General features: G+C 49.6%; 1 protein-coding gene across 1 annotated transcript in view; it reads left to right on the top strand.

Annotated features, from left to right (window-relative positions):
- Positions 1–14,181, top strand: part of DNM2 (dynamin 2) — a 54,705-nt gene that overhangs the window by 9,970 nt on the left and 30,554 nt on the right. Inside the window, exons 2-4 of the mRNA XM_029913705.1 lie at positions 5,510–5,583; positions 13,293–13,442; positions 13,759–14,101. Coding sequence (XP_029769565.1) covers positions 5,510–5,583; positions 13,293–13,442; positions 13,759–14,101 — 567 coding nt within the window. The remainder of the gene's footprint in view (positions 1–5,509; positions 5,584–13,292; positions 13,443–13,758; positions 14,102–14,181) is intronic.

The following is a 14,181-nucleotide window of genomic DNA, read 5'->3' as shown; positions in this document are numbered from 1 at the left end:
GTAGGGGAGGGAAGTCATTTCCATGGGCACTGAAGGCAAATGTCACAAAGATTTAGCAGGTGAAACGGGGAGGCTTTGTAAAGATAAAGCCCCCCATGAAATCTCAGAAGGTTGCCCTGGAGAACGTGGGTGACTCTGAGTTGAGGCTGGATCACACAGCCTGCTCAGGGGTCACCTTTTAGAAAAACAAAACAAACATGAGTTACAAGCAACCTTTCCGTCTCCTAGTTACGGAACACAGAAGTGCAAGCTGGCTATTTTGCTTCTGCGCCCCCCCCCCCCCGCCCCTCCAGTAGAAGTAGCCTGTACTTTTATCTTGGGCCTTCCCTGTCCCCCAACTTATTAACTGGGCAAATAGTGCATAGGCCTTAAGGTGGTTCTGGGCCGTCCTAGCCTCTCCCATTTAGTTCATAGCATGATTTAATCATAGTGTGGACAGAACCTAAGGTTTCTAGAATTGTATTTCAAGGTTCCCTCTACACTGCTTCTAATTCAGCTTCCCCAGCCACTGTTGATGGGGCCCAGACATTGAGCCCACAATGAAAACAACCTTTTAAAAAGAACATTCACTTCCCAATTAGAAAAATGGACCAGAACATCCTTAGAGAGAAATGCCAGAAAACTAGTTCTAACTCCAAGGGTTGGTCCGAGCAGCCCAGTGACCGATACTGGTACTTCAATCATCTCTGTGCTCTCTGGTCCCATACAGAAAGCGTGCCACTGCAATTCCAAACCGTTTTAAAATGGGATTTGGAATGTCTTCTGATGATGCGGATCTGCATGCTAGCAGCCGTGTTCACGTTCCTTCGGAACAGAACGTTGTCATTTCTATATCTTGGTGCTCTAGAGCCCCAGTAACCTTGGTACAAAAGTGCCATGTAAGTGCATCGTGTTTTGAGATCAGGCCCCTGAATTGGACAGTATAATGTAATTCCAACAGTCTCCGGTGAAGAGGAGAGAGGCAAACAGAACAGGTTATTGAGAGACGTGGTCTTACTTTATCACCCATATTTAAGACCGGTTTTAACAAACCGGTCAGGTCTCCAGCCATGACCATGAGATGGTTGAGTTCAGGATCCTCACAAAAGGAAGAAAGAGTAATAAAATACAGACCCTGGACTTCAGAAAAGCAGACTTTGACTCCCTTAGGGAACTGATGGGCAGGATCCCCTGGGAGGCTAATATGAGGGGGGGAAAGGAGTCCAGGAAAGCTGGCTGTATTTTAAAGAAGCCTTATTGGGGGCGCAGGAACAAACCATCCCGACGTGCAGAAAGAATAGCAAATATGGCAGGCAACCAGCTTGGCTTAACAGTGAAATCTTCAGTGAGCTTAAACACAAAAAGGAAGTTTACAAGAAGTGGAAACTTGGACAGATGACTAGGGAGAAGTATAAAAATATTGCTTGAGCATGCAGGGGTGTAATCAGTAAAGCCAAAACACAACTGGAGTTGCAGCTAGCAAGGGATGTGAAGGGTAACAAGAAGGGTTTCTACAGGTATGTTAGCAACAAGAAAAAGGTCAGAGAAAGTGTGGGGCCCTTAATGAATGGGAGAGGCCACCTAGTGACCGATGATGTGAAAAAAGCTGAAGTACTCAATGTGTTTTTTGCCTCGGTCTTCACAGACAAGGTCAGCTCCCAGACTGCTGTCCTGGGCAACACAGTCTGGGGAGGAGGTGAGCAGCCCTCAGTGGTGAAAGAACAGGTTCAGGACTATTTAGAAAAGCTGGACATTCACAAGTCCATGGGGCCAGATCTAATGCATCCGAGGGTGCTGAGGGAGTTGGCTGATGTGATTGCAGAGCCATTGGCCATTATCTTTGAAAACTCGTGGCGATCGGGGGAGGTCCCGGACGACTGGAAAAAGGCAAATATAGTGCCCATCTTTAAAAAAGGGAAGAAGGAGAACCCGAGGAACTACAGACCGGTCACCCTCACCTCAGTCCCTGGAAAAATCATGGAGCGGGTCCTCAAGGAATCCATTTTGAAGCACTTGGAGAGGAAGGTGATCAGGAACAGTCAACATGGATTCACCAAGGGCAAGTTATGCCTGACTAACCTGATTGCCTTCTATGATGAGATAACTGGCTCTGTGGATATGGGGAAAGCAGTGGACATGTGTCTTGACTTTAGCAAAGCTTTTGATACGGTCTCTCACAGCATTCTTGCTAGCAAGTTTAAAAAAAGTATGGATTGGATGAATGGACTATAAGGTGGATAGAAAGCTGGCTAGATTATCGGGCTCAACGGGTAGTAATCAACGGCTCGATGTCTAGTTGGCAGCCGGTATCAAGCGGAGTGCCCCAGGGGTCGGTCCTGGGGCCGGCTTTGTTCAACATCTTTATTGCTGATCTGGATGATGGGATGGATTGCACCCTCAGCAAGTTCGGGTATGACTCTAAGCTGGGGGCAGAGGTAGATACACTGGAGGGTAGGGATAGGGTCCAGAGTGACCTAGACAAATTGGAGGATTGGGCCAAAAGAAATCCGATGAAGTTCATCAAGGACAAGTGCAGAGTCCTGCACTTAGGACGGAAGAATCCCATGCACCGCTACAGGCTGGGAACCGACAGGCTAATCAGCAGTTCTGCAGAAAAGGACCTGGGGATTAGAGTGGACGAGAAGCTGGATATGAGTCAGCAGTGTGCCCTTGTTGCCAAGAAGGCTAATGGCATATTGGGTTGCATTAGTAGGAGCGTTGCCAGCAGATCGAGGGAAATGATTATTCCCCTCTATTCGGCACTGGTGAGGCCACATCTGGAGTACTGTGTCCAGTTTTGGGGCCCCCCCACTACAGAAAGGATGTGGACAAATTGGAGAGAGTCCAGCGGAGGGCAATGAAAATGATCATGGGGCTGGGGCACATGACTTACGAGAAGAGGCTGAGGGAACTGGGCTTGTTTAGTCTGCAGAAGAGAAGAGTGAAGGGGGATTTGTTAGCAGCCTTCTACTACCTGAAGGGGGGTTCCAAAGAGGATAGCGCTCGGCTGTTCTCAGTGGTAGCAGATGACAGAACAAGGAGCAATGGTCTCAAGTTGCAGTGGGGGAGGTCTAGGTTGGATATTAGGAAACACTATTTCACTAGGAGGGTGGTGAAGACTGGAATGGGCTACCTAGGGAGGTGGTGGAATCTCCATCCTTAAAGGTTTTTAAGGCTTGACAAAGCTCTGGCTGGGATGATTTAGTTGGGGTTGGTCCTGCTTTGAGCAGGGGATTGGACTAGATGACCTCCTGAGGTCTCTTCCAACCCTAATCTTCTATGATTTTTCCTGTAAGATGGGAGTAGATGGGGCTGGGGTAGAAGTTGGTGGCAGGAAGCCAGTTGCTGATTTGTGGAGGGGTGTGTGGCTGCTTGGAGTACAGGCTCACATCATCTTGTGTATTGAGCCGGAGAACAGTGATCATGTTCCAAATGGCACGTAAGGACTCGTGTGAGACTTCCGTATCTTGGGTTATTCTGAGGGTTGTGGCTGGAAGGTAGCACTAGAGCAAAGCAGAGCACAAGGGAAAATAAACCAAGGAGAGCAGACCTCCATGACAGACTAAACACTTTGTCTTCCTGCTGGTTCCCGCCCGCTGCTGTTGCAGGAGCAGATGTTGTGTCCACGGAATCTGTATTTCCGGTCTCGTGGGAAGATGTTTGTTCCACATGCTTGGTGTGAAGAGTTCATTGGACTTGCTCTGACGGCTCCTTTTCTCGGCTCTAGCCCAGTTCAGCTAACCTGTACTTGAGCTGGGTGTGCGCAGCGTTCTTCATGCAGTGCTCTCTGAGTGACCTGCTACAGAGCTGTGATCACTACAGCACAAGACACCAGCTGGGCAGAATGGTGTTAGCCCCCAGCCTGCTCTTTGGCACTGGCCCATGTAGCCACCCATGATGGTCAGATTCTGCACAACTCAAGCTTCCACTTTAGACGCTAACCTTGCAAATGTGAAGTGGGGTCTCCCTGGCATCTTCCTGAGTCTGCAGGCAGCTTGAAACAGACCTGAGAGGAAAAGTGTGTCATAGTCTGTTAACCCTGGGGTCTAATGAGGGCACCCAGTGTGCCAGGCTTGCCAGTTTGCACACCTAGTCTGCAAAATTAACACAACTGTACACAAATGTCACTCACATGTGTAATAGCTAAAGGGCAAAATAATGGAGATGCCTGGCAGGCTTCTTCACACTGTGGTGATGTGCTTATCTTACCCCTTATCTGAGAGAGTAAATGGCACAGCTGCAGCGCATCACAGCGATAGTGGAAGCTATAGGAGTAGGAAGGCCAAAAGCTTCCCACTGTAGGGGGATTTGGAGAAGGCCAGATGACTGTCTGGCTGAAACAAATGGGAAAGCTCTCAGCACAGTCTTTCCTAGGCAGCATTTCTCTCTTCCATTTCAAAGCAGGTGAAGCCATGAATGCTAGACAAAAGAACGGCTCAGAAAACCTGCATGACGTGCCCCTCACTCCTGCCCTAGCAGCTCTGTCTAACTCTTCTCAGTGCTGTCTTAGAGAAGAACTGGAGCCGTTCAGGCTGCAGTAATTGTCTCTAACAAAACAGCATGTCTAGGATGTGGAGGAGCACCATTTCCGGGCAGAAGAGGCCTACATGTTGGACTCTCACAATGGCTCTGCACACTTGAGTTTCTACCCAATAGAAAAGGGTGGGGTTGACTCACTCCAAGAGCTCTGTCTGTGTCCAAGGAGTGTTGCCAGCTCTTTGTCTTCTGCAATTCATCAGAAATCCAGCTCTTCTGGGAAATAATTCGAATCACTTACGCCCGTGTGGCTTCCAGGAATAAAAAGAAAATGACTGAGTCTCTTTCCCCTGTTAAACTGTCTGTCTTTGAGTTCACCATGATGAGCACACAATTTTTAACAACCCTGCAATCTCTGATCATTATTAAAACGTTGGTGGCTGGAAAACCAGACCCTTCTGCTGTGAACCTTGATATCAACCACTTACAAGCTGTAAGGCAAAGGGGCACCTGAGGACACGGGAGCTGTCCGTCCCTCTGTTTGACAGTGCTGCTTGTCTCTTCAGATACTAGAGCATGATGTGCATGTCAATACAGCTCCTTCTATCTACCCCAGCTCTGCTGTAGTATAAAACTGGCGGCATCCTCTCCAGAGGCCTCAGGAGAGGTTGTGTCCTGGTAGTCAGGAGAATGAGAAACTCATTCCTGTAATGAGGTTTCCTGGTTTCCTCTCTAAGAACTGTGAATATGGGAGACTTGGGTAAAAACTGAATGGAAGGATGGTGGTGTGGCTAGGGCGCTGGGTTCTGCCACAGATCCCCAGTGTCTTTGGGGAACTGAGGTACAACAAAAGACAAATGATTTATCTGTAAAATGGAGGAGATTGTAAGCTCAGCAGGGCCAGGAAGCACGTACAGGGTTTGTCACAATGGAATCTCTAGGCGTTACCATTATACAAATAATACGGTGCTTGTATGCTACTGCTCACTGTAGTCTCTGAATGCCTTAGTTGTTTAGCCTTGTGAGTAACTCCATCTCTTTTATTTCCCTACAGAGACTTTCTTCCCCGTGGGTCTGGAATTGTCACCCGACGTCCTCTTATTCTTCAGCTAATCTTCTCAAAAACAGGTACAGTGGGGGGCTGAACAGCTTGTTGCTCCATAAATCAAAACACCAGCTGTTCCCTTACGGATGTGGGCTTGGGGATGCCTAAAGTTTCCTCTTCCATTTGGGTAACAAGTCTAGTACCCTTGGCAAATGCTGCTTTCGATATACACCGCAGATCAGAAAAAGTGCAAATCTGTTTGAATGTCTGTCTGTGTTCAAGACCCTTGTAGTCTTGCCACTTAACAAGTTTATGAATATGTAGGGAACCGCTCTGGCTCTCTTAAATGCTCGTGGAACAAGGTGGGTGTTGGGGGGTGTGGTGGTTTTTTGTAAGCTGCTGCAAAGCAAATGTGCTGCTCAGGAGATGAAAGCCGCCTTGTAAGTGGCAAATGAGCTAGGAGGCTTGTTTTGTGTAATTTGGCATTAGTGCTGTCATTTCAGCGTGCAGCTAATCAAGAACGTGTACCACAGGCATAGATAACTTGGTGGAAACTCTGGCAAATCACTTCTGCATTAGTCTGTCAGTTTACACTGTAAGTTAAGCAGTATCGATTAGTCCAAATGAACTTCTTCTGATTTAAAAAAAAATAAAAATAAAAATTAATGGAGATATCCTATCTCCTAGAACTGGAAGGGACCTTGAAAAGTCATTGAGTCCAGCCCCCTGCCTTCACTAGCAGGACCAAGTACTGATTTTGCCCCAGATCCCTAAGTGGCCCCTTCAAGGATTGAACTCCCAACCCTGGATTTAGCAGGCCAATGCTCAAACCACTGAGCTATCCCTCCCCTAAATAAATCCAGCCCTTCACAAATACAAAACTCTGGCCTCTTCTAGAGGGGTAGATTGTCATAATGGTTTCTTCTAGCCTAAAATCTTGGAAATATGTGATGTCTGAAAACCAGCTGTAGCCCTAAAGGTTTTAACAAACCCACTTCTGGTCTGGGCAGGGAACCTATCACTGCAGGCATTAACATTACCAGAAAGTTTCCTTTTCCTTGTTAGTTTGCATTTTCTTCTCTGTCCCTGGCCTCAGTCCCTCCTGGGTCATGCAGCTTCATGCTGCTATTCCTCAGAGCAGAGAGAGAGTTGGGCAAATTGATCTGTTCCCATGTGAAAGACCAAATGGAGCTGTCAGACTGAGCTCCCTGCTGCTGCTGTGACGTGGTGGTCCGTTAACACAAAGCCATTCCTATTCTCCCAATGAAAAGGTCAGGGAGTTGCTGCTTTACCAGTGTTGCCTTTTAGAGGGGGTTTAACTTACTCCACCAGATCGTGATGGCAGTGCTTTTTAATCCAATAAAAATACAACTTTGAGGCATTGTGACACTTCATAGCTTTTCTTACGTGATCATGAGCATTTAGGGATCCCAAAGCACAGGGGCAACCCCATTCTCCTGGTGTGAGCGGATGTGATTTTTGCAGAACTTCAACTATTCACAAAACAAACTTGCTTATAAAACCATGGCCTATATCTTTTCTCCTGCCAGTCTAACCGTTCCTTGTTACTGTGCGAGTGATGGTCTCTAAGGTCCCACAAGTACGGAAACCGTAGAAACAGACCTTGCTATTGGATCATGGCTCTCTGCCCCAGATACGGATCGTGATAAATGTGAAAAGGCTAAAAACAAGCCCAACTCTAACCTGAGCACATGCTTAAAATGCCCGTGAACCTGATCTCTGGGAAGATCTCTCTTGTTGTGTTCCTTTGGATGAAATATGCATGAGGGTTCCCTTGCTTTGTCCTTTTTCCAGGAGAGGTGGGTGGGCCTCTCTACCCATTGGGTTTGGAGAAGTGCAGTCACAACAGTCGATGGCAAAGGACCCTGGGGCTGTGCTGTCAGGTGTGAATTCTGTATTGCACTCAAGACGGGTTAACTCTTTTGGAGAGAGAACTTTCCATTCAGATCTCCGAGGGAAGTGGGGGAATAGACCTGCCAGCAGTTAATTCGTGCATTGCCACCCCTGACAACAGGTTGGGAGCAGTCGCTACTCAGGGTCTGTTCCTATTGACCTGCAGATGAGATGGTTGTCGCCAGCCCAATAAGCAAGCACGTTATTAAATATTATGGAAAGCTACTGCAGCTTGGCAGACTTCTCTTTGGAGCATTGACTGAAACTTACACCCCAAATGTGGCTGCATCTTCAAGGCTTCCTGGAGCAATAATCCTAATAGCTGGTGTCCAAAGTACATGAAGAGTTAGCGAAATTTCAGTCAAACTGTGCTCATTGGTTTGTGTGACGAAGTGGGGATTTTCCCGTGTTGTATGTGAGTCTTACTGTTTTCAACGAATGCTGTGTGTGCCTCAGTTTCCCTGTGTATTGCACCAATGTCTAGGTAGTGGGAATAAGCATGTGTGACTTTTGTGGGGGCTGCTCCAGCTGCCTGCAGGGATGCTATGGCCGCCCCTTCGTAACCTGAGACCCAGGAGGGGGATGCGACCAGGTGACTCTTGGCGCGGGAATTGAGACAAAGGCTGGAGGAGGAGCAAGGGGCGGGGCAGGGCAGGGGTCAGGCAGCTGGAAGCGAGTCAGTCTCGGCTGGCTTGGGGAGGAGTCTGTTGCACAGGACCAACTTCAGGGACCGCTGGAGCGCTGTGGATTTGTTTCCGGAGCAGTGTAGGCAAGTAGGATTAGTTGGAGTTGCCATGACGCAGTGCTGCTTGCACTACCAATGGAGTGACTGTGCTGGGCCCTCCTATTGGGCTGAATGCCCATTAAAATCAATGGAAGAATCTTTCCCTTGACTTCAGTGAGCTTTGGATTGGGGGCCCTAAACTCTCCTCTAGAGCAGGGGTTCTCAACCTTTTTTCTTTCTGAGGCCCCTCAACATGCTATAAAAACTCCACAGCCTAGCTGTGCCATAACTGTTTTTCTGCATACAAAAGCCAGGACCAGCATTGGGGTAGCAAGCAGGGCAGTTGCCTGGGGCCCTGTGCCGCAGGGGGCCCCACAAAGCTAAGTTGCTCAGGCTTCAGCTTCAGCCCCACGTGGCAGGGCTCGGGGTCCTGGGCTGCAGCCTTGTGTGGCTGGGCTTTGGCTTTCTGCCCTGGGCCCTAGCGAGTCGAATGCCAGTCATGCTTGGAGGACCCCCTGGGGGTCCCGGACCTCTGGTTGAGACCCACTGATCTAGAACTTAGCACAGGCACTGTTGCTAGCACTGAGGAGACTTGTGCAGGTGTTTGAAATAAGGCCAAAGTTCTCGGGTTGGACCTTCCTGATTTGCTTGCTGCCTTGCATGCATACAGGCAGCAGCTGCTTTTGGTGCATCCAGCATAGTTCAGTTCAGCCATTTCAAGCCAACCACCCATTCGAAGGCATCCCTAAGGTTGGAGGAATGTGGCTGGGTTAATATTTAAACGCTGTCTCTGCAGTAAAATAGCTCACTGGTGAAGGTGAGCCTCCAAGCTCTTAATCTCCCAAGACCCAAGTCCAGGGTTCTTTGTCTAACAGCTGGTGCCTGCAGTTTGGTGGTTGGCTGCAGGAGAAAGTGAAACCTGAGCGGCAGGTCTTGGCTGATAGATAAAGGAGGGGAAGTGATTTTCAGCTGCAGTCAAATCTTGCTACGTTTTCTGCTAGAGTGCAATGTGATGCTCCGTGCAAGTGATGACTGGAGAGTTCTGCTTGAAGTGCAGAACATGCTGGGTGTGGAGGCATTCGCATTTCCCAGGAGTCATGCTGCTCTTGTCAATACTTGGGGGCTGTTAAATCCCAAATCAGTAGCTCTCTGGTGTTCCCTCTTGTCTTCCTCTGACTGGATGGAGACTGCTCTGGGACTGGATGGGTGCAAGCTACAGAGCAGATTAGACCAGGAGTTCTTGAAATGTGCCCCACAACCGGCCAGCTATTTTGGGGTGCCAGTGGGGCAGAGCCTGCTCTCATGGCCCTGAAGGCAGGTGACCAGGGCTAGTGATTAAACTCTTTTCCTAACTTTGTTGCCCTCATGTAAAAAACAACCTGTTTCTGGGAAATGCCAGTGAGGTCAGAACTGCTTTCAAACTTTCTACCAGCTCAATTCCTGCTCCTCTCTCCCAGAGGGAGGCAGTGCAGGCCCAGAGTCACATGAGCTTGCATTGATAGACCCTCCACCCCCCCTTGGTGGCGGGGCCTGTGTTTGTGCAGCGCCTAGCCCAATGGGATCCTGGGCCATGAGGAGGCTCCCGGGTGGTACCACGATACTATTACCAAATATGCCAGTTAGGGGCATCAGTATCATGAGAGAGAGAGCGCCCCCGACATCAGGCCTTCCAGTTAGCATGACTGCTCTCCCAGAGGGTTCCAGCCTGCAAACCCCTTGGCCCCATTCACTGAATGGGCTCTTCATAAGCAGTGATGAGACGCCTCCTCAGCGTGACCCATGGGATCCCAGAAGAGGCTCAGTCTGTCTGACGCTTTTCCTTGGTCCAGCTATTGAAATTCCTTAGAGCCTAGGGGAGGGGAGAACCGAGGCTCTCCTTCCTTGCACTGCTAACCCAGATGGGACGGGGCAGGGCAGAGAGGGATGGTCTTGTCTTGATGCTGTGTATTTCGTCTAAGTGGCATTTGGTACCGAAGTGTGAGTCGGAGGGCGGGGGGGGGGGGGTCTAAACGTTTATCTTAGAAGTTCTCTGGCCTGTGTTGTATGGGAGGTCAGACTAGATCACAATGGTCCCTGTGACCCTATATTTGGATTGTAAGAAAATATGTACGTACACCCACACCCACTAGTGGCAGAGCTGCGGGAGTGTGTGAGTGAGAGACACAGACAGACACACTTCCATGCCTCCGTTTCCCCTCTGGGAGGAGACCCACCTCCCTCCCAGCGATGTCTAGGATTAGTGTTTAAAGACTGGACAGCACTAACCTGCTGCTCCTCACTGGAAGTGAACTTTTGTCAGCACAGATCCAAGCAGGGCTGATCGGCAGTGACACCTGCAATACCGATAGATCCCTGAATGGGAGCAAGTGGTGTGGGCTAAACATGCAGCTGTCTCTGCTCCTTCTTGGCTTGGTGGCCCTAAGGGATCTCTCGGTGGTCACGCCGTGACTCTCACCTGGCATTCACACACCTGAGTGATGGGCTGATCAGAACCTGCGCCTAGAACGTTGCAATCTGTTTCCTCCCAGTCCACTCAGCCATTCAGATGCAGCCAATGAGTGTCTTGGCAGGTTAGACTCAGACCTTTTGTTCAGGGCTCAAAAACCCAGCAATGGAGTGTTGAAAATGATGGGCAGAGAATGAAAGGCAAACAGTCCTTCTGCAAACAAACACTGGCATTGATGTCTAGGTTCACCAGCTAGCCCTAGTGCCGGAACCAACACCCAGTGTGTGCCAGCATCTCCCCCACGGGCCGTTTCCCTTCTGGAACGGAAAGCTTCACTTCAGGGCCACATCAAAGCAGCTGTTAATAGCACAGAGGCTGCAAGAAAAATCTTGGCTGGTGGAACCTTAACCTATAGAGCCTGCTGGCTTCCATTGTCTCGCTCCTTCCGCCTTAGCCAGAGGAGACTGCTAGACTGGTTTAATCCCTGATTAGCAGCAGCCCCAAATAAACACACACAACTGGGTGATCTCTGCGGAAGGGAGGGCCACTCCTTGCGTTGCTTGCTGGCTTTCACAGCATGACTATTTGGCCAGCTTGAACCTCTGGCTCTGCTCCACTTGCCACAGAATAAAGCTTCCTTGTTCTTCCCCTTTAGTGGGCTAGAGAGGGCCACCTACAAAGCACAGTGGGTGTGTCTACACATGGAGCTATCCAGGAACAGCTCTTGCACTTCACATTCACCCCCCTTACCTTTAATCCAAATTAACTGTCCAGCATAGACCAGTCTTGGCCCTCTGATGTGAGAGGCGCAAGAGCAACACTAGGAATCATCTCTGTTCACGGGTGGCTCTGTTCCTGTAATGGCCTTGACTAGAGCAGTGCAGCTGTAACGTACAGCAGCGCAGAGTCCGTGGAGGGCTGGCAGGAGTCTGCATGGCTAATCCGGGCTCCACGGTAAGAGGCGTTGTAGTGTTCATATAAGGAGAGAAATCTGTATTGTCCTGCAGTTACCGTGGCTTATGGCAGGCAGCAACATAGCTCCTTAATGACCTTAAAGGGGAAGCAGATCCTGGGCTGTGCCCTGCACCTGGAATCTTAAAGGCAGGTGGACTCTGCAGCCTCGGTTTGGGAAGAGGTTGATTATTGGTGTCTAAGCTCTGCAGGGGAACGGGCTACGGACGTTCCCTTTGAAAGCGAAATGGCAGTTCACCCCCTCTTCAAGTGTACTTGGTGTGCAGCACTAGGACGCCTGGGTCCTATTCCCAGCTCTGCCACTGACATGCTGGGGACCTTGAACATTGCTTCCTTTTGTGCCTCAGTTTCTCCTCCTACCCCTCGTCTATTTAGATTGTCTGCTCTTTGGGGCAGGGACTGTTTCCCTCTGGGCAGCACAAAGGGGCCGCAATCGAAGAGCTTGCTGGCTGGGTAGGGGAACCAAACAACTCAGGCCCATGTCCTCCTTGGAAAGCGACTTCTCTGTGCCCTGACCTCTGCCGTGTGGGCTCCTGGACCTTTACAAGGAAGGCAGCTCAACCTCCATTTCTTCTTCCCCAAGCACCCAGAGATCCTAATCAGGAGCGAGCACTTCAGTTGTGTTCTGTGCTGTATAAACCGAGTCCCTGCGCCAGAGGCTTGGCTGAATTTGAAGGCAAGGTGCTTGTAGCAAACAGGATGAGGGTTGGCTCTAGCTGTGAGTTAAGGTCTGAAACCCTGTTTCTGGGAGGGTGTGCTCCCCCCTCTGGTAGCTGTTGGAAGAGCACTGGAAATAATTCGGTCACTTCCTGGTGACATGCTAGAGGTCTATAAAATCATGACTGGTGTGGAGAAAGTAAATACGGAAGTGTTATTTACTCCTTATCCTAACACAAGAACTAGGGGGTCACCCAATGGAATTAATGGGCAGCAGGTTTAAAACAAACACAAGGAAGTTTTTCTTCACACAACACACAGTCAACCTTTACCAGAGGATGTTGTGAAGGCCAAGACTATCACAGGGTTCAAAAAAGAACTAGATAAGCTCACGGAGGATAGGTCCATCAGTGGCTATCTGCCAGGGATGGTGTCCCTAGCCTCTATTTACCAGAAGCTGGGAATGAGGGACAGGGGATGGATCACTGGATGATTACCTGTTCTGTTCATTCCCTCTGAAGCACCTGGCATTGGCCACTGTCAGAAGACAGGATACTGGGCTGGATGGACCTTTGGTCTGACCCAGTATGGCCGTTCTTCTGTTCCACAGTACTGAGAGAGGCAGCTCTCATCATTTTTTGTACACCCACAAGTGTGGTGCTCCTGAGAGGCAGTGTCACCTCTGGGGGTGGGTGAATGTGGTGGGGCTTTGAATCAGTCTCTAGCCATCATTGCTGCATTCTCCTGATTGGCCCAACTCTCCTGCATTAGACTGTCCTGTCTTCCTGCCCCCAGCTCTGAATCCCCATCATGCTCACAAAGCGTAGTGTGACTTCATGACTGCTTTCTGCACCAGCATCTCTTCTCTGGTGTGTAGCTCAGTGGGCTCCCACAGGGCTGATGCTGCACTGCTGAGTTTCAAAGGGCAAGGACCATGTTCAGTCTTGGTGTAAGCAGCAAGTCTGCTGGGGCCTGGGTCTGTTTACACTGGGGCTGAACTTGGCCCTCTTGCTGGTAAAGGAAGGCTAGCTGCAAACCGGTGTGTCTTGTTACAAACCTGGGGGGTATCTCTCTTCCAGAATATGCAGAGTTTTTGCACTGCAAATCCAAAAAGTTCACGGATTTTGACGAGGTTCGGCAGGAGATCGAAGCAGAGACAGACCGGGCCACAGGAACCAATAAAGGAATCTCTCCCGTTCCCATCAACCTGAGAGTATATTCACCACATGGTGAGTGAGACTTGCGTTCTTCCGATCAGAGCGCGTATGTCAGCAGGCTTCTAAATGCAAAGACTAGAGAAATGGGTGACACTTCAATGAATGGAAAAGAAACAGCATCTCAGAGGGAGGTTTGAAGGTCCCCAAAGACCAGGATCTGTTCCCGAGCAACAAGCTTTGCAGTGATCTACGGAGGACAAACAGAATATCCTAGCTGGTCCTCTGTGCACCCCCTGCTCACGCCCCTTCCTTCCCCCACACACTGCAGGGATAAAATGTTCTGCATCGCTTCACACCACATGAGCTCTCTGCTTTTCTCTCTCCTCAGTGCTGAATCTGACGTTGATCGACCTTCCGGGTATCACCAAGGTGCCGGTAGGAGACCAGCCCCAAGATATTGAGTACCAGATCAAGGACATGATCTTGCAGTTTATCAGCCGAGAAAGCAGCCTGATTCTTGCGGTGACTCCAGCCAACATGGATCTGGCAAACTCGGATGCTCTTAAAATGGCTAAAGAAGTAGATCCTCAAGGTAAAACAAACGCGCCCACCTGCTGCAGTAACATAACTGCTGCAGAATCCTTTAACAAAGGGATATCAGGATTCCCATGTGTTCTGCTGAGCAGCTCTCGCTACTGTGGGGAATCCCGGCTGGCTCTGCCAAGTGGAATGTGCTATTAGAACAGGGTATCTTGATTTCATTGAGTCTTTGGAAGGACATCCTGGCTCTCTTCTTCTGTCCCCATTAAGG

Source organism: Terrapene carolina, unplaced genomic scaffold (genome assembly GCF_002925995.2).
Source record: "Terrapene carolina triunguis isolate 2854851 unplaced genomic scaffold, T_m_triunguis-2.0 Scaffold833, whole genome shotgun sequence".
NCBI classification, from domain to species: Eukaryota; Metazoa; Chordata; order Testudines; family Emydidae; genus Terrapene; species Terrapene triunguis.
The sequence above is the reverse complement of the archived record's forward strand: the minus strand, read 5'-3'. Positions and strand labels throughout refer to the sequence as shown.